The following is a 27,990-nucleotide window of genomic DNA, read 5'->3' as shown; positions in this document are numbered from 1 at the left end:
CACCTGGCAGATAGGAAAGTTAATTGTCCTAGGCATTGTTCTTCTAAAGTTGCACTTTCTATTAAGGTAGATAATCTGTAGGGATGTGACCCCTGCCCTCCAACAGTGTTTCTTAAGGTACGTTCCTGCAGAATACCTGTTCTCTGGTGTGCTTATCAGTTTATGTGAAAAGTGTTCTCTGGCTTTAAAAGGGTTTGGGAATTGCCGGGTTGCACACAAACAGGTGTCTGCGCTGCAGGACTTCTCAGAACCTTTACTCCGATACTGTGCCCTAGAATCTCCCAAGAGGGGACAGAATGCAGTGTTTTTGCCAAACATCAGTCATCAGAGAGCACACTTTTTTTAAATGGAGCTCTGTGCAGGATTGGTTTCTAAGGAACCCACGCTCAGAAATGCTGCTCTAGAGCTGCAGGCTGTAATTTGCAGGACCGCCTGCATGGAAGGTACTTCCTGGCCTGGAAGGACCGAGCGGTGCTCTCACGCTAACCTGGAGGCGCTGGGCCAGTCACCTGTGTCTCGAGGCCTTATCCCCTGTATCTGTAAAATGAGGTGCTCAGACTCAACGATTGTTCAGGCCACTTTTTTCTTTCATAGGCTGTGATTCTAGCATTGTTTTGTTCTTATTTTTAAAGATAATGTAGCTTGACTGTGGAAGAAATAACACTGTTATTTTCAGTAGAGCAGAGGGCATGAAATTCTCAGTCCATCTTCCAGTATTTGTAAAAGACTGAGAAAAATTCCCAGTCCACGGGCACTGGTCCTTCATGGCTTTTCTCTCTTGGGGGTGTGGAGAATGACCGTGTTCGAAACTTCACGCTCGACTGTGCGGCACAGCAGAGCTGGCTGGGCAGGTCCCCACACCCTCGTCCTGGCTGCCTCTCTCCGCCAGGTTCGAGGCCATCCACCACGAGCTGAACAAGGCCACGGCCCAGAACAAGGACCTGCAGTGGGAGATGGAGCTGCTGCAGTCGGAGCTGACGGAGTTGAGGACCACACAGGCGAAAACCGCCAAGGAGTCAGAGAAGTACAAGGAGGAGCGGGATGCGGTGTACAGCGAGTACAAGCTCATCATGAGCGAGCGCGACCAGGTCATCTCCGAGCTGGACAAGCTGCAGACCGAGGTGGAGCTGGCCGAGTCCAAGCTCAAGAGCAGCACGTCGGAGAAGAGGGCGGCCAGCGAGGAGATGGAGGCGCTGCGACAGGTAGGAAGGTGGCGAGGGAAAAAGGGCCGTGATGCACAGGTGTCCAGAGTAGCAGGGAGCAGCCTTCAGCCTGCTGCTGCCTGGGTTATTGGGTGCCTCCTGGGTGACTGCTGAGCTCACACTCGGTGCCCAGCTCTATTCGGGCTGCAGGGGACACAGGTGAGGTTCAGCTGTGCTCCTGGATGTCCAGAGCTGACAGCGTAGGAAGAAGATTGGATGACACGCACAGACACTCACCCACTCCTGTCGTGATGTGATGGTAGATCAGTCTTGTGCTGGAAGTCAGCTCAAGGGCTTGCTCATTAAGAAGCAAGATCCCAGGGCCACATTCCCAAAGCCATAGGTACCTTTGGCCATGTGAGTCCAGAAGGGCACACTCAGTGTTCCTTCACCCCAACATCTGAGAAGTCTGCTCTTTAGAGGGGTGGTCTGGGCTCCTTCTGGGAAGCTGTTCTACTAGGTTGAGCCCAATACTCTTCTCAAGCCTTGCTCCCTGGGTGGGGGTGGGGGGGCGCATGCCTCCAGGGTCAGGGGAGTGGCGCTCAGCAACATCGGAATTGAGGCACTGAGCTTGACTCCCGAGTGACCAGTGGGGATTCTCTGCATCTTTCCTACCTGACCAGCCGGGCCTTATCACTGACACTGCTTACCCCCAAGACCAGGTGTGCCCTGCTGGGGCCTGCACAGGCCTGGGGACTCCTCCTCTTTGACACTGCCTTCCCATTCGGTTAGTGTGTGTAGGGCTCTGTTTAGAGCTGCTGAACTTGAGAGCAGACTTTCTTCCCGTTGGAATAGTTCTCTGTTCATACCTCTCCGTTCTACTTTGTGCAGGTCAGTTAGAATGAAGGCTTTAAAACTGGCCTGTGAGAAGTGAAAAGCAAGGTGTTAAAGGTCGGGCAGCTTAGTAAGGGACGGTGTGTGTGTGGATTGTTGAAGCCAGGGCCCTCTGGACCGAGCAGGAGGCAGGGCTGATGCCCGAGGGGCAGCCAGGGCCTCGTGGGCCTCTCTGCGGACGGTGATGCTGCCTGATGTCCAGGCGGTGCTGGGGACTGTGTTTGGAGAGTGGACCTCCTCAGCCACGTGACCTCTTACCTCTCCCAGCTCTCTGGGCCTCAGTCTCCTTACCTACAACATGGAAGTGACGACAGCATCTGCTTCACAGCGTGGTCATGACAATTAGATGGTTTAACATTGAAAACACATTCAGGGTAATATCTGCATAAAGTAGGAATGATTTGAGTCTTTATTATTAGGATTATTTTTATGCCCATCTGAACCTTGCTACCCGGTTAGGATTACGGTGTGCATCCTATAAAATTGTTTTCATAGGCGAAAATGGGCCAAATAGCAACAGTTTCATACAAAGGGAGTGAGACTTCTCCAGACCATCAAGGTGAAAGCCATTGTGAAAAGGAATATTTTCTTTGATGCAATTTTTAAAAGACTGGAATGAAGAAATTCTTTTTTTTTTTTTTTTTTTTGCGGTACGCGGGCCTCTCACTGTTGTGGTCTCTCCCGCCGTGGAGCACAGGCTCCGGACGCGCAGGCTCAGCGGCCATGGCTCACGGGCTCAGCTGCTCCGCGGCATGTGGGATCCTCCTGGACCGGGGCACGAACCCGTGTCCGCTGCATCGGTAGGCGGACGCTCAACCGCTGTGCCACCAGGGAAGTCCATGAAGAAATTCTTAATGAGCAAATATAATGCGTTAAGACTTGTTAATTGCCCTGGAGAAAATGTTACCTCACTTTCACATTCTGGTTTGAGAGCTTAATTGTTGGGTAAAATGTTGATACCAAATAAGGAAAACAAAATGATGAAGAATAAAACATTAAAAATGTCTGAGTCAGTCAGTAAGCTAAAAAGTCGAGGACAGTGTGTTAAACCCGTAGAAGGTGGTGAGCCTGTGATAGGCCAGCAGCCCCCTGGAGGGGGCTGAGATGATGGATGCCCCCCAGGGAGCAAGGGGGGCAAAGAGCAATCGTGCTCTTTGTAGGAATGTGGAAGCACAGAGGAGGAGGAAGACCCCTGACTGCCCCGTGGTGCTAGATCTGGTGGCCTGTGTCACCCCCCTCCCATTGCTCATGTGTGCCTCCAGCCTGGAGCCAAGTTCCCGGGCCTTGGCAGGGGGGCCCTGGCAGCGTGTGAAGTCTGCCTGTCAGCTGAGGCAGGAGTCTTCTCTGGGCACCCATCCCAGTCAGCAGGCAGGAGAGGACAGCCCCAGCCCCCAACCCCTGCAGCTTCCAGAACTTAAACCCTCGGCTCCTTCTTGAGTTTATCTGGCTTCTGGGACACGACCACTCCCCGCCTGGCCAGAGTAAGCCAGGTCTGTGACCTGGGCCATCCTTGCTCTGAGGTGTGGGCAGGAAGGTCTTATCTCCCCGTGGCCTGCGAGACCCCTGGGGATTGATCCCGCCCCTCTCCAGCAGCCACTTCTTGGTGGGGAGTGGGGGTTTGGCTGAGATGAGCCTTCAGCCAGGCTAGCTTCCTGGTCTCAGAACTGTCCTCTTCCGCTCAGCCGGGGCATGGTTCTTTTTCCCTCTGACACCTGATGGCTTCCTACACTCTCCTCCCTTCTCTCTGTACCTCGCTCTTTATTTACTCTCTTTTCTCTGCCACTGCCTTCCCTCTCTCTACTGTCTTCTCCAGAGTGGGTTGTGCAAAGAGAGGGCCGTCGGGGGGGCCTGTCAGGGTCTTTGCTTCACTCTGGACACCAGGTCAGCTCTGACCCCTCTCTCCCCTGCTTCCCACCTTTCCGAGTGGGCACATCTAGGGGCTTCCTTCACAAGGGCCGGTGTCCAGACTCTGACCATGGGCAGGCCAAGTCCACTGAAGGTTCGCCGGCTTCAGGAGGACGTGGTTACCGTCTGGGGCAGCTGGTCCCTGCCACAGGGAAGCTGTGGGGTGCTGCTGCGTGTCACAGAGGTCCTTCCAGATACTAGGTCGCTTCCCAAGACAGGCCCTCTGACAGAGCTGCTGTCCCCTAGAAAGCCCAGCTTGGTCACTTGGACTGGCCGGTCTTTCTGCTGCCCCTGAATGCACTTGCATCTTCTGTGTCCAGTCCTGCTTGGGGAACTGAATTTGCTAGAAAGTGGGGGAGTACTTTGCGAGGGAGGAAGTACTGTGAGAGGTGGAGGATGAGCAGAGGCGCATTCTCGTGTTGCGTGTATTTTGCTTCTTCAGAAAGCCTTTGAGCTGGACTAGGAGTTATTCTTGCAATAGATGCTCACTTTGTCATTTGTCACAGTCTTCATTTTTCTGAGGATTATAGAGGCACAGAGGGAGCTTTCTGTATGAGTGCTTCAAAGAGTTTGATTTGAAATTTTAATGGAACGTGTAATGCTTTAGGGAGGGGTCCAGATGCAAATCCTTTAGATCTCAGCTTTTTAAAGGAACTGAAACACATAGGACTTCACCAGCAAATATAGTGGTGTATTTTCAGATTTAGAAATAACTCCATATGCTAGAGTATAAAAACTGTATTGTAGACACAGCGGGTGGGGAGCATGATGACCAGTGCTGCACCCTTCACTGCAGTGGGGCCTCATGTCACGTTTGTCACGAGAGCTCTTTAGGGAGATGTAGTGGGCTCTCGGCAAAACGTATACCATGTAAGTGGCAGGGCAGGGTCTGGCAGGAGCCCTCCAGGGGGCATTCCACCTGGGCCCCTGAGACCGGGCCATAGAGGGCTGGGCTTCCGGTTCTGGCTCTGTGGTGCTGTGAGAGTTTGGGCGGACCCTAATATAGCATCGCTAGGGGTCTGAACGTGGCTGTGGAGCATGTAGTCATGGGGGGCGGGGGGCGGTGTCGGAACGGGCTCTGGCTGAGACCCCAGTGTTTCCCTCCGTCCAGCTCCCAAGAGTCCAGCCCCAGCTCCTATACCAGTCAGAGGGCACTTCTGGGCCAGAAGAAGGCCTGGTAACCTTCCCCTCTGCTTGCCCCTCACCTCCGCCAGATCAAAGACACGGTGACAATGGACGCGGGGAGAGCCAATAAGGAGGCTGAAATCCTTCGAAAGCAGTGCAAGGCTCTGTGCCAGGAGCTGAAGGAAGCCCTCCAGGAGGCGGATGTGGCCAAGTGCCGGCGGGACTGGGCCTTCCAGGAGCGGGACAAGATCGTGGCAGAGCGGGACAGCATCCGGTATGGGGCGCCCCGGGGCCGCATGGGCTCGGGTCTCCCCGTGGTGCCCTGGGTCTGTGGGAGGGTCGGAGTCATAACCACTTACTTCCAGGTAAGGTGGGCGTGACCTGGGTCGTCCCTCCTCACCCTAGGTGATGCCCCAGCCTTGCCTCATAGTGAGAATTTTAGCATTTTCCATCATGTCTCGACTTCCCATTTCCCTTCACCCTAGAGGTCCGAGCACCGAGCACATGCTGTGTCCACAGCATGGACCCCGTGAAGTGGTATAAGGCCAGGCTTTTTTCTTAGGGGGTTTCTGTTGCAACTGACATTTCAAAAATGCGTTCTTTCAGCCAGATACTCATTGGGCGCCTACTGTGTGCCAGGATCTTAGGTCCCTTGAGCAAGGACACCCTGGGAGAAAAACAGCCTTTGAGGCTCCTGGGCACGTGTGATGCCCGTGAGGGGCCGGCACCGCGGGGGCCACAGGCAGCTTCGTCGGACAGGGTGGTCGGGGGGAGGGAGGTGCGTGAACAGTGAATTCATGGGGGCATGCAGGTTACTGGGGGACGGGTAGGGAGGTCTCCCCAGAAAGCGTGGCGTTTGTGCTAGAACTAAAGCTCGAGTGGCATTTTTCCAGGTGGAGAAGGGGGGATGGGTGTTGCAGCCTGAGGGACCATCATGAACAAAGGTGTATGGTGAACTCAGGGCAGAGCTGGGACTGGTTGTGGCATGAGTGGGTGCGCACTTGGTGAGTCACAGGAGAAGCGGCTGGCAGGGCTCCTGAGGGCAGGTGGTGAGGGCCTGTGAAGGGGAGCCCAGGAGTGTAGACTTGGCCCTTGGCCTGGAATAAAGCCAGGAGAGGCCCTGGTGGTGGTGGCGGTGGTGGTGATAATGATGATGGCGATAAGTGAGGACTTGGTCATTGAGAGTTTCTGCAAGATCCCTTGTGGCCATTTGGAGAGACTGATGTCCACCTGGGCTGGTCAGGAGATGAAGGTTCCGGATTGGAGGAGATTTGGGGCCATGGAGAAGTGGGGACCAGCCCTCAGGGTCCATCGAGTGGCAGGATGCCGTTCTGGAGGTGGCACAGAGCACAGCACAGACTCTCCTGCTGCCTGGTCACCTGTCCCCACCACCTCTCTGAGTGACTGAGCTGATCCTGGGAGCCCAGAGGCCACACGTCCGTTCGTAGAGAGCTGTTAAGCCTGCACTTTCCACCTGCACAGGGCTCCGGGCTGCAGAGATGCATAAGACATGATTTCTGTCCAAGTGGGGGTCTCAGTCTAGTTGTGGGGTGGAGGGCATCTCTAGAAAAGCCTGCACGTGGGTAGTTGTGCAGTGTCTGGTCGGTGCTGGCGCACAGGGGCTTGCCAGGTAGGCTGCGGGTGAGAGCATGGTTGTTAACCCCAGGCACACTGAGGCTGAACCTGTGGGACGAACACTGGACGTTCAGAAGCGGATGCTCGTTGCCTGGTAACCGTGGGGGTGTCTCCTCCGCCAGGTCCTTAGTGTCCCCTCTGTCCCTGTGTGGGATTGGCCTGGGTGGCCTTGCCTCCAGACTCTCAAGCACTCCATCTATGCATCTGGGAGTGAGGCAAGCACCTGGGGTGTTCGGGAGTACGGGCTGCAGGCCTCACTGCAAGCCGTGAGTCCTCCGTCCCCTGCCCCTCACAGTGACCTTGCCCTCTGCCCCCTCTGCCAGGACGCTCTGTGACAACCTGAGGCGGGAGCGGGACCGGGCGGTGAGCGAGCTGGCTGAGGCCCTGCGCAGCCTGGATGACACCCGCAAACAGAAGAACGACGTCAGCCGGGAGCTGAAGGAGCTCAAGTACGCTGGGGTGGGCGCCTGCTGGGCTGCGCTGGAGCCCGGGAGCGCGGTGTCCGCTTCCATCAGGTCAAGGCAGCCCCATGAGCAGGCCTGGCAGTCAGTCCCTTCACTCTGCCTCACTCGGTCAGTCCGTAAAATGTGTCCGAGTGTTGCCTCTCTGTTGAGAGTTAATTAGAAATCCTTAGACCAGCACAGAGCGTGGCAGCGGCCCTTTGGTGAGCGAGTCGGGGTGGGCAGGCACTGTGTGCCAGGGCTCATCGGAAGGAAGGTCCCTGCCCCGGGCAGTCCACTGGGGGACAGGCAGGCATGTGTCGTCCATTCATTCCCTCCCTCCCTCCCTCATTCATTCGACAACTCAACAAGGATTTGCCAGGTGCCTGCTGTGTGGGGGCCAGGCCCCGGGGGAGGCACAAGCTGCCGGGTCCCTGCTCTGTGGGGCTCACAGTACACGGAGACAGACCAAAGGCAGGGCCATCCGAGAGACCAGCATGCAGTCGAAGAGAATGATGACAGATTCTGATGCAGCGTTTTTGAAGGCGGTTGTGACTACCGCTCAGCAGTCTGTGCTCTTTGGGGTGTCAGACAGCGTCCCCTCAGTTACAGCGCTGCTCCCAGGGGTGTTACTTCAGACTTGGTGGCCCCTAGCAGTGTGCTGAAAATACAGAGATCCAAGTTGAAGAAGAGAAATCGGCAGATGCCAATCGTCAGTGCAGTCCAGAGCCAGACCGGGTAGTTGAGAAGCAGTGGCTCTCCGCCTGCTCGTGAGGGTTCCTGAACCGATAGGGTGGTTGGAAGCTGGTGAGCGTGCAAGCCTCGCACACTCGAGGGGCGCCTTCCGGAAGTGGGTGACAGCTTCCCCTTCTTCCCTGTTCAACAGAACCTCCTAACGTAAGGCAAACAGCTTCATTTACTCAGTGAAAACCCAGAAGCCCTGGGGCTTGAACCCTCTAAGAAAATCCCGGAGGTTAAGCGGCAAAGGGACAGACTCTCCAGGGACCCAGTTAGGGTCTAGCAGGTGGTGGAATCAAATTAGGGCAAAGCCTGGAGCCTCGGGGGCTTGAGCACGGGAGGAGGTTTTGCACGTTAATTGAGCTGGAGTTGCCTGGAACTTCTAAGAAATGTCAAGTTGCGTTTGTTCATTCAGCACGTTTGTATTTGTACCTTCTCTGAGCTAAGTTCTCTAACCAGTGGGATGCAGGTGAGGGAGTCCTTGCCACTGCCCAGGAAGCCCCCCGTCTGCAGAAGCAACAGATGTATGTGCCTAGTGGGTGAGAGGTGAGCCGTGTGCAGTGAGCATGAAGTGCAGAGCTGCTTCTCTGTCGGGGAAGAAAGCTTGGAGAAGACTACCCGTGGGCTGAGTGGCCTCCTAGAGCCGGCCACACATTCTTGAGCACGGTTCAGGCAAAGGTGTGGACATGGGAGCGTGTCCAGTCGAGCAGGAAATGACAGTAGTGAGGGGTGTGCCAGGAACCCACTGGGCAGTGCTGAGGAATTGGAGAGGCCATCTGGGCCCAGGTTCTAGGAAGAAGGATGTTACTGGGGGATGTTAACAGGTTTCTGAGTCTTTTTTCGTCCTCCTCACTGGGTCTTTCTGAGAACTAAAGCTTTTTATTTTGATCGAATCCGATTTACTGATTTTTATTTTTTTACTTTTAATGGATTGTGTTATGTCTAAGAACCCTTAATCCAGTCCTAGATCTCAAAGATTTTTCTCCTATACGTGCCTTCTAGAAGTTTTTTAGTTTTATGCTTTATATTTAAATCTGTGATAGGTCTTGCGTTAATTTTTATATAAGGTATGGGGTTTAGGTTCAGAGTCTGTTGCCAGGATGTCTGCTTGCTCTCATATCATTCGTTGAAGGCCGTCCTTCCTCTACTGAACTACTTCTGCACCTTTTGTACTTTGTGGGGCTATTTCTGGGTCCTCTGTTCTGTTCCGTTGATCCATGTGTCTTCCTGGCAGTTCCACACGGTCCTGATTTCTGTAGCCGTATAATAAGTCTTGAAATCAAGTAGAGTGATTCCTCCCATTTCATTCTTCATTTTCAAAATGGGTTTAGCTGTTCTAATTCCTTTGCCTTTCTGTGTATATTTTAGAATAGTCTTGTCCCTATCTACAGAAAGTCTTGCTGGCATTTCTGTAAGAATTGCATTAAACCCCTAGATAAATTAGGGGCAATTTTCTGAGACTTAAAAAAACAAAAACAACAAAACTATGAAAACTCACTGATACCCAAGAAGCCTTGGGTTTATGAGGCAGCTGATGTGAAGTATGAGGGGGAAGGGAACGGTCCACCTCATTTCCGAGTGGACTTTGGTGGGATGCTTTGCCTCCCAGAGGGCCGTTGCCATGGCTCTCTCTTTGTTCACAGGGAACAGATGGAATCCCAGTTGGAAAAGGAGGCCCGGTTCCGGCAGCTGATGGCCCACAGCTCCCATGACTCGGCCATTGACACAGACTCCATGGAGTGGGAAACAGAAGTCGTGGAGTTTGAAAGGGAGACGGTAAACCGCCCTTGTGTCTTCTCTCCCCAGCTCTCCTCAACGTGATGGCTCTGGATGGGGGAGGGAGAGGATGGCCCTCTTGCAGGGCCCCCCAGTTTCATGGCTGCTAGTCGGGAGGTCAGCTTTTTCTCCGAGGGTGTGGATGCCTCCTTTCCCTGCACTTGTCCAAGCCCCATGCGGTAGCAGCTTGGTCTCCTGTGTCACCTGGCGGATGCTGGCAGTGCATGGAAAGCAGAGGCAAGAGCAGAGCGCCAGGGTGTGTGTGTGTGTGTGTGTTTCCCGTGGTGGAAAGGGGATCACAGCCACTCAGAGGTTTTATCCTGGGGACCAGGTGTCCCGTCGGTGTGAAGGGACAACACCCGCATCGGAGTGAGTGTCTTAGGGGGGTGTAAGAGCCAAATGTTTCTCATCACTGCTGTAAAGTGAGCTGTTACTGCTTTTCTTTTGCCAGGAGGAGATTGACTTGAAGGCACTTGGTTTCGATATGGCAGAGGGTGTGAATGAGCCTTGTTTGCCGGGGGACTGTGGCATATTTGTCACTAAAGTCGACAAAGGAAGCATTGCTGATGGCCGCTTACGGTGAGTGTAGAGGGCTCCAGGCTCTGGAGGGAAGGTGGCAGTTTCCCTCTGACCTAATGCAGAGGACCTGGAGGGCCAGGTGGCATTTAAATGAACGCATCCCAGGATCTGGGGGCCTCACAGAGGCTGTTGAGGCTTTCAGGCTTAACTGCTAACATTGTTCTTAAAGGATGCTCGGATTCTGAATCGCCTCTGAATCTGATCTTTCTCCCATCACCAGGTGCTGCCTTTTGCTTCTCTGTGTAGTAAGGGGCTCAGGTGAAGTGTGTGAGAGTCTGGAATGTGCACTGCCTGCTCATCCCATGAAATAGTGATGATAATAATTAGCACCTACATAGTGCTTGGTATTTGCTAAGTTTAAGTACTTTATATAATTCATTAATCTTTACAGTCCCATGAGGTAGGTGCTTCTATTGCCCCCATTTTACAAATGAGCAAGCACACTGAGGCCCAGAGGGACTACGTCATACCGCTAGTAAGTGGTAGAGCTAGGGTTTGAAACCAGGCTCCAACCCTTGCCAGCTTAACCACTCCACCTTCCTAGAAGGGGAAACCTTTCTCTTTTTTTAAAAAAAAAAATTTTATTTATTTATTTGTTTTTATTTTTGGCTGTGCTGCGTCTTCGTTGCTGCGCGCGGGCTTTCTCTAGTTGCCATGAGCGGGGGCTACTCTTTGTTGTGGAGCACGGGCTCTAGGCGCGCGGGCTTCAGTAGTTGTGGCACGTGGGCTCAGTAGTTGTGGCGCTCGGGCTTAGTTGCTCCGCGGCATGTGGGATCTCCCCGGACCAGGGCTCGAACCCGTGTCCCCTGCATTGGCAGGCGGATTCTTAACCACCGTGCCACCAGGGAAGCCCCGAGGAAACCTTTCTGAATGTGTTTGTGGGGTACCTGCTTTCTGGTGTTCTGCTCCCCGAATAGGAGCAACAGGGGCCGGCCCCCTGGTCCCAAGGCCTCCGCTGGCAGTGACCTGGCTGCCCCCCTCCTCAGGGTCAATGACTGGCTGCTGAGAATCAATGACGTGGACCTCATCAATAAGGACAAGAAGCAGGCAATGAAAGCGCTCCTCAATGGGGAGGGGGCCATCAACATGGTCGTGCGTCGGAGGAAGTCCCTGGGCGGGAAGGTGGTCACACCGCTGCACATCAACCTGAGCGGGCATAAAGGTAGGGGCTGGGGAGGTGGGCAGGGCACCCTTTTCTCATACAGAGAGATTGCATGTGTTTTTGGGCACCCCTCATTCCCAGAACAAGGCGTTGATGTGGTTTCAGTGCAGCCCATGTGCTTCCCACTAGGGGGCCGTCTGGCTCCTGGGTCTTGCTTGGCTCTGATTGTTTGATTCGCCAGACCAGACTTGACCGGGTCCTTGGGTGGTGTGACCTGGGCGGGATGCTGGGATGGACAGGTCGCAGTCTGCCAACATCCTTTTTTAAAGTTTATCTCTTAAAGACAAGATGAGACAACCAGAGGGCCATGCAACCCGGGCGGGGGTTAACCGGGGACCTCTGGTTTGCAGACAGCGGCATCAGCCTGGAGAATGGAGTGTATGCTGCCGCCGTGGTGCCCGGAAGCCCGGCTGCCAAAGAGGGGTCCCTTGCCGTGGGAGACAGGATTGTGGCTGTAAGTCTCAGGGAACCCTTCCTCTGGTTCTAGACTCCCCATCTCCCAGTTCCCATCCTGAGGGCAACTACTTTTAACAACTCCTTGTGTTTTCTCCACCAAACGTTCAAAACTTATATCTCTTTTTAAACTTAGAGGTGATCCTAATATACTGTGCTGCTGCTAACCTTGCTTTTTGTTTTTAACAGCGTGCCTTGAGGTTCTTCCAGATTCACATCTTTAGATCTGTCTGGGTCATTTCAGTAACTGCATGTTCCTTAGTGGCCTTTGAGCCGGTCTCCTGATGGACAGTCAGGACATTTTTGCCTTTGCAATAGTGCTTCATGGCCACTGCTGTGTCCCGCCACAGGACAGAGTCCCGGGTGGGGGAATTGCTGGATCAGAGGGCATGAGCATTTAACATGTGATGTGATTTCCCTCCTTGTGCTTCAAAGAAGTCCCACCTGCCGTGTTTGGGGGAGCTCATTACTTCACTTCTTTGCCAGGGTTTTTCAGATTTGGGGGCGAGCTGGAGTTTGAAAGCAATATGGCCATTACAAAAAAACTCTTAAGATGTGGGGAAGTTATAAAGAAAAACAAAACCAACCAAATTAATCTACCACCCCAAGATAATCACTCTGAATATATATTTTTTTAACTTTCAACTTTGAAATAATTATAGAAATAATTATAATTCAGTTATAATGTTAAACAATATTAAAAAATAAAGTGGCAAAGATAGTACAGAAAGGTCCTACATACCCATCATCCAGTTAACATCTAATGGTTACATCTTACGTAACTATGAAATCTGTTATCACATTTTAGGATAAAAAAAATCAAGATACAGAGCTGTCCACTACCACAAAGATCTCCCTCCTGTCACCCCTTTCTATTAACCCCCGCAGTCCTAAGCATGCCCCCTCCCCGCCATCATAAGCCCTGGCAACTAATCTGTTCTCCAGCTCTATAGTTCTGTCATTTGGAGGATATTGTATAAGTAGAATCTACAGTACTTGCCCGTTTGAGATGGTCTTTTCCACTTGGCTTCGTGCTGTGAGCTCCATCACATGGTTGGATGTGCTGATGCTGTGGTCCTTCTCGAAGCCGGGTAGGACTCCATGGTATGGGTGCACCCCAGTCTCACCGTTCACCTATTGCACATACACTTTTAAAAAGGACTGGAACGTGTCTGAGAGAGGTGCGGACAGAGACTGAGGCGTGAGGGGCTGTAGGAGTCTTTGCGATGGTACTTCGTGTCCCGTGGGTCCAGCCTCCCACATCATGATCTCGTTTTCAGTCTCCTCGCGCCCCTGGGGGGCGGTTGTGTTTGTTTTCCTTTTTGCTCTAGAAGGAATTCTGAGCCGTGGTCCAGCATCACGCAGCAGGAAGCGGCAGGCCCAGGATGTCCCTCTGGGACCCGTGGTGTTCTGGTCCCAGTCAGTCAAAGTCACTTCCCCAGAGTGCTTTTAAGGCTGTGTGTTTCATTTGCCTCAGAAGCCCCATAACTGGACTTTGAGGGCCTTAACTGGGGAGTGGCTTTCTCTCCTTTGCCAGCTCCAGACAGGGGCACCTTACAGAACAAGGCCCACTGTCCAGCATGGGTCAGCAGCTAGGCAGAACCCCTATCCTGGTGGTGGGCCTGACGGGCTCTCTGTTGGCCCTAGATCAATGGCATTGCACTGGACAACAAGTCTCTGAATGAGTGTGAATCTCTGCTGCGGAGCTGCCAGGACTCCCTGACCCTCTCCCTCCTGAAGGTAAGGGCCCCCGCCCTGCACTGGCTCTGCTCTCGCCCTCTTTGGGGCAGGCAGAACCCCAGCTCCTTGTACCCAAGCCACTTCTCCACATCACTGGGATCCTTGGAAAAAAGGTCTTGATTTATAAGTGCAAGGTATGCATGAACCCTGACTGGATCCTGGTTTAAAAACCAAAACCAAAACCAAAAACCCAGAAACAAAAAAACCTAGCTATGAAGAACATTTTGGAGATGGGGGATACATTTGGATCTGGACTGGATAATTAGATGATCTTAGGGAATTGTTACTTTTCCTGGGTATAATGATGGTATTGGGGTTATACAAGAGAATGGCCTTATTTGGGAGAAATGCATGATGCTAAAGCTGTTAGGGTGAAATGTCATAATATTTGTAACTTATTTTTGAATGTTCTGCAGTATAAATAGATATAGACAATTGGGCAAAATATTGTTGAATCTAAATGGGTTTAAGGGCGTTTATTGTACTTTTTATCAGCTTTTCTAAGAAGGTTGGGAAAAGGCTCATCTACTTCATTAAGAGAGATTTTTAAAAATTATTTTAAAATTAATAGACTTTTTGGGGAACAGATTTAGGTTTACAGAAAAGTTGAGTTAGTACAGTGAGTTCTCATATTTTCTGCCCTGTAATATTGATGAGCCAATATTAATACATTAGTATTAACTAAAGTCTGTAGTTAATGTGAGGATTCACTCCTGGGGTTGTACATTCTACGGGTTTAGACAAATGTATAATGACATGTATCCACCATTACAGTATCCTGCAGAGTAATTTCAGGGCCCTAAAGATCCTCTGGGCTTCACCTGTTCATGCCTTCCTCCCCCTCAACCCCTGGCAACCATTGATCTTTTGACTATCTCTGTAGTTTTGCCTTTTCCAGCATGTCATATAGCTGGACTCATATAGTATGTAGTCTTTTCAGATTGGCTTCTTTAACTTAGTACTATGCATTTAAGGTTCCTGCATGTCTTTTCATGGCTTGATAGGTTGTTTCTTTTTATCACTGAATAATATTCCATTGTCCAGGTGTATTGTAAGATGTCTTAATAATGAATTTTTTATATTTACATTTAATAATTTTAAAAAAATAGGCAGGACACAGTGCAGGTGATTTCAGAAAGTGCTCAAAGTCAAGGGAACTTTGTGTCTTTCCTGTGGGTTCCCAGTGGCCTGGCTCTGAGCAAGCCTCACCTGTTGGTGAGGTGTACATGCCTGCACGTCTGTCCATCTGTCCAACTTTGGGGTGTGTGTGGCCCATTCCTGACCATCGCTCTACCTCCAGGGATGATTTTCAGTGGCAGCTCCAGGTCGTGCGGTCTCACCGGCTCTCTTCCTCACTCCTCTGCAACCCCTACTCAGGTGTTCCCTCAGAGCGCCTCGTGGAGCGGCCAGAACATCTTTGAAAACATCAAGGACTCTGATAAGATGCTGAGCTTCCGAGCCCATGGCCCGGAGGTCCAGGCTCAGAATAAACGGAATTTGATGCAGCACAACAACTCCACGCAGACGGACATCTTCTACGCCGACAGGCTGGAGGACAGGAAGGAGTCGGGCCCCCCAGGAGGCAGCAGCTCCTTCCTGCACAAGCCGTTCCCCGGGGGGACCTTCCCCGTCTCCCCCCAGGCCTGTCCCAGCGCCTCCGAGCGTAGCCTGAGCCCCTTCCGCTCGGACGCCTCGGGGGAGCGTGGCTCTGGGCCGGTGGACGTGCGTAGCCGGCGGCCACTGCTGCCCTTCGAGACTGAGGTGGGCCCCTGTGGGGAGGCAGAGGCCCGCCTGGACAAGGCAGAGCCCGAGAATGCCAACAGCGGCGGGACCTGGCCCAAGGCTGTGCTCAGCTCCACAGCAGGACCCGAGAAGCTCTCCGTTTACAAGAAGCCAAAGCAAAGAAAGTCTATCTTTGACCCAAACACTTTCAAACGCCCCCAGACGCCCCCCAAAATAGACTACCTGCTCCCAGGCCCTGAGCCTGCTTACTCCCCTCTGCCCTCCAAGAGGGTGGGACCTCTGACGCCCCCAAAACCTCCCAGGAGGGGTGACTCCATTAAGTTCCAGCACAAACTGGAAACCAGTTCTGAGTCAGAGGCCACTCTAGTGGGCAGCTCCCCATCCACCAGCCCCCCGAGCGCCCTGCCCCCCGACATGGACCCCGGGGAGCCCATGCACGCCTCGCCCCCTCGCAAGGCCAGGGTCCGCATTGCTTCCAGCTACTACCCTGAAGGGGACGGGGACTCCTCCTACCTGCCGGCCAAGAAGTCCTGTGACGAGGACCTCACCTCCCAGAAGATGGACGAGCTGGGGCAGAAGCGCCGCCGGCCAAAGTCTGCTCCCAGCTTTCGGCCCAAGCTCGCTCCAGTAGTGATCTCTGCTCAGTTCCTGGAGGTAGAGAGCCCTGGAGTGGGTCAGGGTGAGGTGGAGGTGGGGCGGGCCACACAGGGGCCTGCACCCGCCCGCACTGGCATCCCCCAGCTCAGGCTTAGCCCTGGCTCCTTTGCCTCTGCTCTCAGCACCTGCCCGGGGGAAGGGGGGGTGGGAATGGCAGGTGAGTGCCAGCAGGAAGCAGTCTCCCTTTAGGAGATTAGAAAGTAGCCTGGGGTGTGCATGATAGCGGTAATATGACGCCAAGAGGGCAACGCTTTCTTGGGTGTGGGGTTTGATTTTCTTATTGAGCAAGAAGCTTTTGAATTTGTATTGCAATAAACCCAAGTGGCAAGGACCCACCTCAAAGGGTTTAGGGAGTCAAGATAGCACGCGTGAATCTGTTAGCCGGCAGCAGGACAAGCCGGCTTGTTTTTGTGGGTGCTGTGGTTATTTCCAGAAGGGAGAGGTTGCTGTGAGCAGGAGAACAAATCCATGCTACTCTCAGCAGACACGGAGCTTCACACGGCTGGGCAGGTGGTGTGGAGTTGCTACATATGTGTGCCCGATGCACCCCTGTGTTCCACCCTCTCTACACACAAAAGCTGTTTATTTGAAAGAACAGATTCTTTCTGTGTGGTTTTCTCCCAAAGTATTTTTTTTTTTTTTTTTTTTTTTTTTGCTGTACGCGGGCCTCTCACTGTTGTGGCCTCTCCCGTTGCAGAGCACAGGCTCCGGACGCACAGGCTCAGCGGCCATGGCTCACGGGCCCAGCCGCTCCGCGGCATATGGGATCCTCCCAGACCGGGGCACGAACCTGTATCCCCTGCATCGGCAGGCGGACTCTCAACCACTGCGCCACCAGGGAGGCCCTCTCCCAAAGTATTTTTTTTTTTTTTTTTTTTTTTTTTGCGGTATGCGGGCCTCTCACTGTTGTGGCCTCCCCCGTTGCGGAGCACAGGCTCCGGATGCGCAGGCCCAGCGGCCATGGCTCACGGGCCCAGCCGCTCCGCGGCATATGGGATCCTCCCAGACCGGGGCACGAACCCGTATCCCCTGCATCGGCAGGCGGACTCTCAACCACTGCGCCACCAGGGAGGCCCCCAAAGTATTTTTGAAGGAAGTTGTTCTCTTCCAGATGTGTAAGGCAACGTGAATGAATAAACGAGTTACGATCTCTCCCCAATGTCACGTCATGAGTCTGAGTGGGAGAAGCTAGGTCGTAAGGGACAGAAATCGCTTGCAAATGCCTGTGTGTTTCCCTGTTTCCAGCCACTGCCTCTTGCCTTTGGTTCTGCAGGAGCAGAAGAGTGTCCCAGCCAGTGGAGAGCTCTCCCCAGATCTCCAGGAGTGGTCCCCTTACTCGCCAGGGCATTCCAGCCGGCACAGCAACCCCCCCTTCTACTCCAGCAGGGCATCTGTGGGTGAGCTGGCAGGGCAGGGCCGGGGAGGAGGGTCGATGCGGGGCCGCCCAGTCCCAGGGAGAGTGGAGACTGTCATTTCAGGGAGCTGCTGTGTGTCCTCAGCCCGGTGGTCCAAAGATCTAGCCACTGCTGACCTATCTGGAGTGTTCAGTCTTCTATCAGTGACATTTTTTAGCTTTTCAGAGTGCTTTCTCCCCATAGCAGCCTGGGAAATGGGAAGCATTAAAGAGGGTTCTCTTGGCTTACAGGTGGAGCAGGGCCAGAAGCTTGCATAGATCTGGGGCTGGCTGGATGCTTTGGGGCCACTGTCTCACCCTGCCCATTTGCAGGCACTGTTCCCCGCAGTATGACCCCAAGCACCACTGTGAGCTCCGTCCTGAGGAACCCCATCTACACCGTGCGCAGCCACAGGGTCGGCCCTTGCAGCTCTCCGCCTGTCCCCAGAGAGGCTGGCCCCCAGGGTTTGCATCCCAGGTATGTGAAGCCACCTGTGCTTCCCTGTACCCCAGCCATCCAAGCCCACCCGGGCATAAAGCCACTGTGTATAGAGGGGTTCCCTTGCCTAGCTGGGAAGAGGCCAGGTAGAGCAGCACTGGGACCCCGAGGAAAGTAAACTTTAAGGTCGCTCTCTTTATTTACCAGCGTGGAGCTTGAAAAGGTATTTGTAGGATGATGGTAGAGATGGCAGCTGATACCTGAGCGCTCACATGCCAGGCACTGTCCTCAGACCTTTATAAGCATCATCTCACTTGGTCGCCAGAGCCACCCTACTATTACTGTCTCTGGTTGATAGATGAGGAACTGAGCCTTAAGAAAATGAATGGATTGGCTCAAGGTCACTCATTCATTCGATTACTTGACAGGTTTTAATAGAGCACAGACTACATGCCATGGACTGCTATAGTTCTAGAGGGCTACAGTGAAAAATTAAGTAGACAAACTTCCTCTCCTGTGGCATTTGTGTTCAAGTGGCCGGGGCGGGGTGGGGGTGGGACAGAAAAAGAGAACAGAGTGATGCCAGATGGTGCTGAATGGCCCTAAAGACCCTAAAGTGTTGACAAGCTAGGCTGTGACTTGGAAGAGGGTGGCAAGTTATATTGGGTGGTGGAGAGGGCCCCGTGCAGGGGGATGCTACCATGACTAGAAGGCTGAGAAGAGGCCAGTTGTACACGACTTGGGGAGGAGCCTCCAGGAAGGAGGGCTGTAGGTGCTACAGCCCGGGCGTCTGAGAATGGTGCAGTGGGCTCAAGGGACAGAGTAGGGGAGCTTGGCAAAGAGACGGTGAGTCAGGAGGAAGGCCCACGTCGTAGGGCACAAACCCAGAGTTTGGGTTTTATTTTGCTGAGTACAGTGAAGACCACTGAAAGGCTCTAAGCAGGCAAGAGATGTAGTGTCACAGCTAGAAGAGGTCATCACTGGGCCTGACTGCAGGCCAGCCTGACGTGGGCAATGCGGGCTCCCTGCCCTCAGCTCTCCCGTTTCCTGGGACGGACTCTCCTGAGGGAGGCGCAGGACTCTGCCAGGTCCTCGGTGCTGTCCTGCCCCTCCCTGCCCACCCAGGATGCAGAGCCTCTGTTCGTCCCTGCAGAAAGCGCTCTGTCCCAGTGAGCCTGGTCCTGGCCTGGCGCTTGCAGGGCCCTCTGAGCGTGGCTGCGGGCAGTCGCCATCCTCGGCTGACTGGGAGCCGCTTCTGGGCCTCCCTGAGCTGGCAGAGGGCCTCAGGGAGGCCAGCCACTTGTTATCCTGACCTGGTCCTCCTCCCGAGCCCTTCACCTGTCTGCTTTTCGACAGTGTCCAGCACCAGGGCCGCCTGAGCCTGGATCTGAGCCCCAGGGCCTGCAGCGACTGCTCTGAGATGAGAGCCTCCCACGGGTGCAACTCCCTGCCCTCCAGCGCCCGCCTCGGTAACTGAGCCACTGGCGCCTTCTCGCCAGAGCAGGCACCAGCCTTTCTTCGTCTCCACCCACATCCTCGTGCCCAGACCTCCTGGCGGCCCACACACAGCCCCTCTCCCGTCTGGGTGCCGAGGCCGGCTCCACGCTGCACCCAGAGCCCTTTCCTGTGGCCTTCCTGCAGCTTCCCGCAGTGGCCGTGTAGTTGTTCTGGTGACCCCTGGCCCAGGAGCCTTGCTGCCTGACCCTGAGGTCATTCTGGGGGATGTCATGTTGCCGATCACTTACGGAAAACGCAGCCCAGAGTCGAGGCTAGCAGTTATATCTCAAAGAGACCCTGGTGGAGCTGCTTCCAGTGTTGTGGACACAAGGCCAGCAGCCGCCCCTGTCACGTGGGGTACTGTCTCTGTTCGGGGCTGGAAGCGAGACTTGTGGAATGCTGTTCTGGAGCAGCCGAGCCCTGCACGGTTTATTCACACACTGGGGCTAGGCCTCTGCTTTCCCTGACTGTTCCACGTTGAGACCCCCTCGGGGATAAATGGCAGGGCCCACTTTCATTCTGTCGTAACCGTGTATGTTTCCTGACTACTAGGATGGTGGTGAGGGAGTGAGGGGCGCTGTTTAACCACAGGCCTAAAGTTTTGTCCCCTTGTGGCACCACAGGGTCTTCGAGCAACTTGCAGTTTAAGGCAGAACGCATTAAAATCCCATCAACGCCAAGATATCCGCGGTCTGTCATGGGCTCTGACAGAGGTGAGAACTTCTCAGTGCCCTCCTCCCCCTGCTGACCCCCTCTGTCCTCAGGGTGGGGTGTCTGGGCACCGCTCACAGTTCGCTCCCTGTCTCAGCCATCAGTCATGCTGGCGGGGCCGGGCCCCGGGCCTGGCGGGCGATGCAGGGGAGTGCGAGGCACGAGGCACCTGCACGCACGGCCGTGTGTCTGGGCTGCGGGAGCGGAGGTGCAGGCCCGGCCCTCACCCGTCCCTCTCGGCAGGCTCGCTGTCCCACTCGGAGTGCAGCACTCCCCCGCAGTCTCCTCTGAATGTCGAAGGCCTGTCCTCCTGTAGCCCATCCCAGACCTCAGCCGCCACATTGCCCAGGATTGCCGTCAACCCCGCGGCCCTCGGGGAGCGCAGAAAGGACAGGTGAGCGGGCACAGGGGAGGACGGCGCGCTGCTGCAGCGGGCCAGCGCTCAGCCGCGCCCTCGGCCCCGGGCGTGGTGCGGTTTGGGGAGTTCCGACAGAGTTGACCTCCGGCGAGGCCACCGGCTTTGGGGTCGCCTAGCATCCCCTGGTGTCTTGCTCCAGGACGTCACGAGGAAGTCCTGTGGACACGTGATGCAGGAGGAGGGGCGCACGTGGATGGCCAGTTGGAGGAGCAGGGTGAGCTCCTTCCACTGAGTGCCCACGGGAGGAGGGGGGCTCCAGCACGTGATGCTGGGGACGACCTGACAGTGACCGTGACGGAGTGATGCCATTCACTGCTTCCCAGGCCCTTGTTTAAGCATGTTCCACGTAATAAGTCGTGAAATCCTCACATAACCCCGTGATCAGCGGCATCTGTCTGTGGTCACATGGTTAGTGACTGGCCTACCCTAATTAGAATCAGGACTCTTTTTTTTTTTTTTAAACTTTTGGCTGCGCCGCGCGGCATGCGGGATCTTAGTTCCCCAACCAGGAATCAAACCCCTGCCCCCTGCAGTGGAAGAGCGGAGTCTTAACCGCTGGACCATCAGGGAAGTCCCAGGACTCATTCTTATCCTTTTCTTTTTGGCCCCAGAACACAGCTGTATCGCTTGCTCCCTTCCCCCCACCCCCAAGCTTTTTATTGTGAGATAAAATACACATAGGAAAAGAGTATGTGAATCATACGTGTACAGCTTAGCCATTTATTAGTTCATTTTGAAATGCAGGCCGATCTCAGCTGTCAGTCCAGACGTGCCTCCTCTCAGGGCTGTTCGCTCCCTGCACAAGCTCTGCACGTTCTTCATCCACCTCTGGTGTTTTTCAGAGTGGGATTTACCAGATCGTATCTATATATTTAAAGTGGTCTGTCTAGATCCTAGTGGGAGATTGGATTAAACTTGAACTTACCTTTATCTAATCACTTAGAAGGACTAGAGCTACTCTCCTCCACTTACATCCAGAAAGCTGAGGGCCCTTGTAGCTGCAAGCCATGCAAGAGATGCTGCTGGGTGGGCCCATCATTAAGAAACTCTCATTTACGATCTGAACCTGTAAGACAGCACACGTAGCAAGTGTAAACTGGAGAACAGAGTGTACCCATAACCGCCAAGGCGCCTGGGCCTCCAGGGGAGTCAGCGCAGTTCACGTGGGTGTGTTCATTATGGCCTCACCTGCGTTGTGCAGACAGGAGCACAGACTGGCCCTGAGGGTGTGGGTGGGGGGGGGGAGGTTTTACTGAACCCCCCAGCTCAGGTCACTGAGAGAACAAGACCTTCCCCCCACTGAAGGGGGCTCCTTAGAAGCAGAAGGGGCCTTATCGCACGCGGTTCAGACATCCCCTTAGCTTCCTCGGCGGTGCACAGAGAACCGGTGTGTGTGTGAGCGAGTGTGTGTGTCGGTGTCGGTGATTCCTGCCTTCACAGCGCTGAGGTGACATAAACTTGAACACGTGTGACCTGACTGAAGAATGGGTTACTTACTAAAAATAGTCCCTCTTTTCCTCAGTCTGAAGTTAACTATCATTATAGAAAATTGGGAAAACTAGAAAAGTAGAAAGAAAACAAGTCACATAATCTCATCAACCCGAGGTTCAGTTGCTGTTATTTCACCTTCTGAGGTGTGTGTGTATGTATATATACAACTTAAATAGCATGCTTTATGTATGTTGTTTTACATACATCAACACTTCCTCCTTAATGCTATGTTTTAGGCTGTCGGTAGTGTTAAGTATACTTTATGAACTTCTTTTACAAAGCAGCCTTATTGTTCTGACAAAACTCTTGTGCATATTATAAAAAATTTAAGTCATTCGGGAGATTAAAAAGTGAGGATTCCTTCCAAAAGGGCCCCCCTCTGCCTGCCTGCCCTTCAGCACGTGGACCAACCCCCAACCCCCCGACATGTGCTCTGGAGGAGGGAGCCCTCGGCGGTGGCGCTCTGCTTGTCCCCTCCCCTGGCCTTTGGCTGCAGTCTTGTCCTGAGGAGGAGCTCGGGCAGCATGCAGCGGCGGTCCTGGCGGCTCGGGGTCACTTAACTGTCTGTCTGTCTGTCTGTCTGTCAGTCACGTTCCAGGCGTCTGTGGTTGTCTTCCTCCTCCGATCACCCCACTCTGCTTTCTAACCTTTTGCACCTTCCAGATGCCTCCACCACCACAGATCCCTCCTGAGACTGCCTGTGGCTGCCAGGCCCAGGTCCTCCTCCCTGAGGAGTGTGAGGTTGGCCCAACAGGAGGTCCCCACCCCAGCCCCCTGTGCCCCTTATCCCCCGCGGTGCGGTGGGCGGCTCCCTGGGGCCAGTGGGTGCATGGTGCCGCCTTGCTCCCAGCCTCCCTGCTCCCTTTTTAGTGCCTCGGGTTTGCAGCAGCTTAATCTCATGATCATTTTGCATCCTCCTGTGTACCGGTAAATATAAAAACTGATATTTTATGTTGTCCCTTCTTGGGTGAATATCATCCCAGAAAGCAGTCCTTTTTCCCCAAGGGCGTCTTGAGACGCCATTGGAGGTTTGTACATTGCACATTGTGAGGCCACTCCTCTCCTGTTAGGGAAACCTGCGTGCCTTTTCCCTGCGTATATCAGTGTTTATAGTTCACACAGACCCTTCTTGGTGTCTTTGGTACTGGGTGCTTCTGTGTCCATCCATGGGTGGGGGGTTGTGTCTGTATTGCATGGGGTTGTGTATCGCCGTCGTACAAAGGTGGACTTCATCGTGTTCCCATCCAGCTGTGTCATCATAGGAGCGTCTGTGCCCCCGGCCCTTTCTGCATAGTGATTGCATGCCTGACCTCAGATCTTCCCCAGGCCTTTCCTTTGAGTCTGAGTCCCCAAAACTGTTGGCTCTCTTCCAAGGCCCTACGTGGAGGAGCCACGCCATGTGAAGCTGCAGAAGGGCTCGGAGCCGCTGGGCATCTCCATCGTGAGCGGGGAGAAGGGCGGTGTCTACGTCTCCAAGGTGACCGGGGGGAGCATTGCTCACCAGGCCGGCCTTGAGTACGGGGACCAGTTACTTGAGGTGAGCGGGAGCTGCCGTCCTCTCCCTCCTCTCCTCTCCTCCCTCCCTGAGTCCCCAGGACCTCCTCCACGCCCTCCTCTCCCATCACTGAGCCCGCTCTCGGTGTGTCCTAGTTCAATGGCATAAACCTGCGGAGCGCCACGGAGCAGCAGGCCCGGCTCATCATCGGGCAACAGTGCGACACCATCACCATCCTGGCCCAGTACAACCCACACATGCACCAGCTGAGCGGCCACTCCCGGTCCAGGTGAGGCCCTGGCCTCCTAGGGGGCATGGGGGCCGCAGGAAGAGAGACGGGTGCGGCAGGTCCGTGGCTCGCTAGGGGGAGACCTACGTGCCAGCTGCAAGTTCTGGGGATTCTGCTGCCATGAGAGAGGAGTTGACCAGCCCTGGGTTTTGGAGAAGGGACATATGGAGGGATGGTTTTCCCTCCTGAAATAGGGTGTGGAAACAGGTGGCTGGGTCCTCCGTGCAGCAGGAAGCCCCGGCATGGGTATGTGGAGCAGCCAGGAGCTGCGGCCCCGAGCGGGCGCTCCCACAGAGTGGTCTGGCCCCACTCCACGAGCAGACACTGGACACCTGCCCCCATCTACCTCTGTGCTGTGGGTGGCAGGACAGGTGAGGAAAGGGTGAGACATGCCCCTGTCATGCAGCGCCTGTGAAGGGAAGGGCTGAAATGCACATGCAGAGGAAAAGAGAACGGTGAATTCAGGGGTCCCCAGGTCGACCCCTTTGCAGAGGATCCCCGAGTTGAGGACAGGCAGATTCTGCAGCTGGGTGACCGAGTCCAGGCTCCTGAGGCACCTGCTCTCCTCAGGGTTCGGGTCACAGAGCTGCGTGACCTGGTCCTTGTTCACATCCCAGACCTGGTCACCACCAGAGAGGGGGTGGCTCTGGCCGGCTGCATGCCACTCCTTACTCTTCCTGTCCTCTGTCCCCAGCTCCCACCTGGACCCTGTCAGTCCCCACTCCACTCTCCAGGGCAGCGGTGCCACCACCCCGGAGCATCCCTCTGTCATTGACCCACTGATGGAGCAGGACGAGGGCCCTGGCACCCCCCCGGCCAAGCAGAGCGCCCCCAGCTCCAGGTCAGCAAATGTGTGCCATGAGCCTTCCATCCGTGCACCTTGGCTGAGTGGGGTGGGTCCGGGGGGGTCATTGTTGGGGCCCAAGCACATCCTCTGAGGGACGTGGGTCCCAGCGCTGCCCTGCGCTGCAGACGGCACACCGGCTTGTCAGGATTTGGGGTGGGGAGCACGCCAGTCCTTTTTTCCTCCCTCCGTCCTGCCCTCTCTCCCTTTTTTTCTCTCGTTTTCTCACTGACTCATTCTTAGCTCTGCCTTTTTTCTTTCTCTCCTCCTTTTCTCACTCACTTGTTTTCTGGTTCTGTCCTTAGACAGAATCCCACGGTCATCCCCCAGCCAGGCCCTGGGCTCTGGCCATCAACAGCAGTGTTGCCCCCAAGGAGCTCTAGGTTTGAGGGTGGCAGACCAGTGTCCAGGCATGTGCAGCACAGCCGGAGTGCTGGGAGGGGCACCAGGGGCCACGATGGAACAGTCATGAGGAGCACGGCAGGGCAGTGACAGCTAAGTCACAGCGTTCCAGATGAGCAGGGGTTAGCCGTGCCAAGGGCGGGCGTGAAGAGATGTCCAGTGGAGGGAACGGCATTAGTGTGGGCAGAAGCTGGTGGGGAGGTGGGGGAGAGGGTCACACAGGCTGGGTCCTGAGGCAGTCACTCTGCAGTCTTGGACAGAGCCCTTTCTCGGGTACGACTTTAATGGACTGTTCACAGAAGTTTGAGGCTGGAAGCTGGGACATCTTCAGGGCTTTCCTACTTGTGACCGTTCACTGTGCCCATTATGGCTACACTTACCTGCAGCAAAATTTTCGTCACTGGCTGGCTCCCCCACTGAGGTCCTGCTCATTCGGTCCCATTGCTGTCCTGTCTCCTTCACTCAGTTTGTTTGCCAGCCTTTCAGTGTCCCTGTGCTGTGAGTTCCTTGATGGCAAGGGGCCCTGCTTCTTGGTTTAGTGCCATCTGGGCCATAGAAGCTGCTCAGTAAACATTTGCTGGATGAGTTGTGCCCTGGATGGTGAGCCTGGCTCTGCAGTTCTCTGCAGGAGAATAGTTAGGAAAACAAGTGCAGTCCAGGTGGGCAAGACATAGCCCATGGTGTGTGATGGACAGCTGGGCTGGAAAGCAGGGGCGTTGATTTCCACTCTGTTCCCAAGTGGCTTTGTGATCCGGGGTCATGTGTTCACCTCTACCAAACCTCAGCATCCTGCCTACCAACCAGGTCACTAGAACTAGAGGCTGTGTCGGCCCGCCTCCCGGCTCCTGTGGTTCTGAGAGCTTGTGAGACCGTGGCGGGGGCAGCAGAACACGGTTAGGGCATCATCACCACTGTTTCATCTTTCTCATGTCTTCCTCCCTCCCTGTGCACAATTGAAGAGCTTCATTTTCCTCCCCATAAGGATGGTGGGAGATGCCACCAAGAAGACCCCAGAACCACGAGTTGTCTTCATCAAGAAGTCCCAGCTGGAGCTTGGCGTGCACTTATGTGGTGGGAACCTGCATGGGGTGTTCGTGGCCGAGGTGGAGGACGACAGTCCTGCCAAGGGCCCCGATGGCCTCGTGCCTGGGGACCTCGTCCTTGAGGTGAGTTCTGCGCCCTCTGAGCAGCAGCCGGGCTGCTTTCTGCCTGCACGTCGGGCCTCCCGCCGTCTCAGTTGGCACAGGAGGTGGAGGAGCACAGCCTCTGCTGGCGACCGCTGTGTGTGGGCATTGGATGCCGCCCAGACCCCTGCTGGGTAGATCATGGGGAAGCGGGCAAGGGGGCCTGGTTTGGGCACTGGTGTCTGGAGGGGAGATGCTCCACTGTTGTCAGTGGCAGGAGTCAGGACTGGTCTGATGGCAAGGGCCATCTCCCTCTCACTGCGTCTCCTGTTGGATGGGGGGAGGTGGGTCATAGGTACTGAAAGCTAGCAAGGAGCATAAGCAAGGTGAAGTGCTGTGTTTCCAATAGGCCTTACTTGCTGGGGGACTAGAACAGGGTTTCTCCTGGGAGTAGCTGTCGAGGGTAGAGCAGACACTCAACAGAGGACTCAGCCTTACCTGCGGAGGTGGGGCAGATGGATGCCCAGTGAAGGGGATGCTGAGTCTCACCCTTACCCTACACCCGGCCTCTCGCGGGTGCCCAAGATGCCCTCTGACCCCAGTTCTCCGTCTCTGGGTAGTACGGTGGTCTGGACATGCGCAACAAGACGGTGGAGGAGGTCTACGTGGAGATGCTGAAGCCCAAGGACAGCGTCCGCCTGAAGGTGCAGTACCGCCCTGAGGAGTTCACCAAAGTCAAGGGCCTGCCTGGTGACAGCTTCTATATCAGGTACCCGTGGCCAGCGTTGCCGGGGACTTGGGGCTAGGGGAGGGGCTTTTGGTGGAGGCTGTTCCCTGTGAATGTCCCCATGTTTCTTGCCCCCAAAGGGTGGGGCCGTGAGCATTATTACTTGGGCCCCAAATTGGAAGCTCACGACGAGATGCTTGTGACTTAGAAAAACCCTCGAAAGCTCCCAGGGCCAGGTGGGGAAGCTTGAGACCACAGAGCCTCGTTTTCCTGTGGGCTAGGCTCCTCTCCTGGTCTCCTCTGACCCAGGTCTGCAGATCCCTCTGCAGCGTGTGTGGGTGTCAAGGCATCCACGGTACCCCAAAGTACTATATGCAGTGTGTGTCTGAGGCAGGCATCGGGCGTCTTCCGGGAGGTGCTCAGCTTTCTTCGTGTCCCCTAAGATCTGAGGCCACACAAGAATGGAAAGCACTGATCGACCATGTACCGTGAGGTGTGGGGGGGTCCCTGTCTCTAGGGAACCCCTCCTCAGTTGAGGATGGCATGTTTCCCTTCTGGGAAGTTTCTAGTCTGTAGGAACCGTCAGCCTTGACTCAGGGGAGGGACGCAAATGGGAAAGGCCCATCTGGAATGGAGATAATGGCCTTGGTCCTTGGCAAAAAGTCTTTTATGTGATGGGCATGAGGCAGCCCTTGTCTCCAGGGAGCCCGGTCTCAGGGGAGGAAAGGGCAGTCTCTGCCCTGTCGTGCAGAGCCCGGGCTCCCCTCTTTGGGAACCACTGCTAGGTTGGGGAGAGGCTGGTCCTGATCAGCCTCTGGGGTCTGGGGAAAGTTCAGAGCAGGAGAGCGGCTCTAGGAGAATGGCTGCAAAGGGCAGCCAGCGGCCTGACCTGTCCTCTCCATTGCCCGGTCCAGGGCCCTCTATGAGCGGCTGGCAGAGGTGGAGCATGAGCTGAGCTTTAAGAAAGATGACATCCTCTACGTGGATGACACCTTGCCCCAGGGCTCATTTGGGTCCTGGATGGCCTGGCAGCTGGACGAGAATGCCCAGAAGATCCAGCGTGGGCAGATCCCCAGCAAATACGTGTGAGTGTTCTCGAGTCTGGGCCTGGGGCTGGGGCGGGCGGCACCTGTGGGGATGCCCCATGGGATGCGGGCTGGGGCTCATGGGG

At 54.9% G+C, this 27,990-nt stretch overlaps 1 protein-coding gene across 3 annotated transcripts in view; it reads left to right on the top strand.

Moving 5' to 3' along the window:
• Positions 1-27,990, top strand: part of DLG5 (discs large MAGUK scaffold protein 5) — a 122,196-nt gene that overhangs the window by 80,995 nt on the left and 13,211 nt on the right. For 2 of the 3 annotated variants that reach the window (XM_082634676.1, XM_082634678.1), the window contains 20 exons: positions 890-1,202; positions 5,156-5,340; positions 7,025-7,150; positions 9,523-9,655; positions 10,107-10,234; positions 11,221-11,396; positions 11,747-11,850; positions 13,497-13,589; positions 14,967-15,986; positions 17,263-17,386; positions 17,716-17,860; positions 19,178-19,290; positions 19,942-20,031; positions 20,273-20,423; positions 23,313-23,475; positions 23,589-23,722; positions 24,417-24,563; positions 25,951-26,134; positions 26,713-26,861; positions 27,734-27,904. In XM_082634676.1, coding sequence (XP_082490802.1) covers positions 890-1,202; positions 5,156-5,340; positions 7,025-7,150; positions 9,523-9,655; positions 10,107-10,234; positions 11,221-11,396; positions 11,747-11,850; positions 13,497-13,589; positions 14,967-15,986; positions 17,263-17,386; positions 17,716-17,860; positions 19,178-19,290; positions 19,942-20,031; positions 20,273-20,423; positions 23,313-23,475; positions 23,589-23,722; positions 24,417-24,563; positions 25,951-26,134; positions 26,713-26,861; positions 27,734-27,904 — 3,849 coding nt within the window. The remainder of the gene's footprint in view (positions 1-889; positions 1,203-5,155; positions 5,341-7,024; positions 7,151-9,522; positions 9,656-10,106; positions 10,235-11,220; positions 11,397-11,746; positions 11,851-13,496; positions 13,590-14,966; positions 15,987-17,262; positions 17,387-17,715; positions 17,861-19,177; positions 19,291-19,941; positions 20,032-20,272; positions 20,424-23,312; positions 23,476-23,588; positions 23,723-24,416; positions 24,564-25,950; positions 26,135-26,712; positions 26,862-27,733; positions 27,905-27,990) is intronic. The other variant, XM_082634677.1, reaches the window with a different exon arrangement.

The sequence above is a fragment of the Mesoplodon mirus genome (genome assembly GCF_964341445.2).
Source record: "Mesoplodon mirus genome assembly, chromosome: 2".
Classification (NCBI taxonomy): Eukaryota; Metazoa; Chordata; class Mammalia; order Artiodactyla; family Ziphiidae; genus Mesoplodon; species Mesoplodon mirus.
This window is presented reverse-complemented; position numbering and strand designations above follow the sequence as displayed.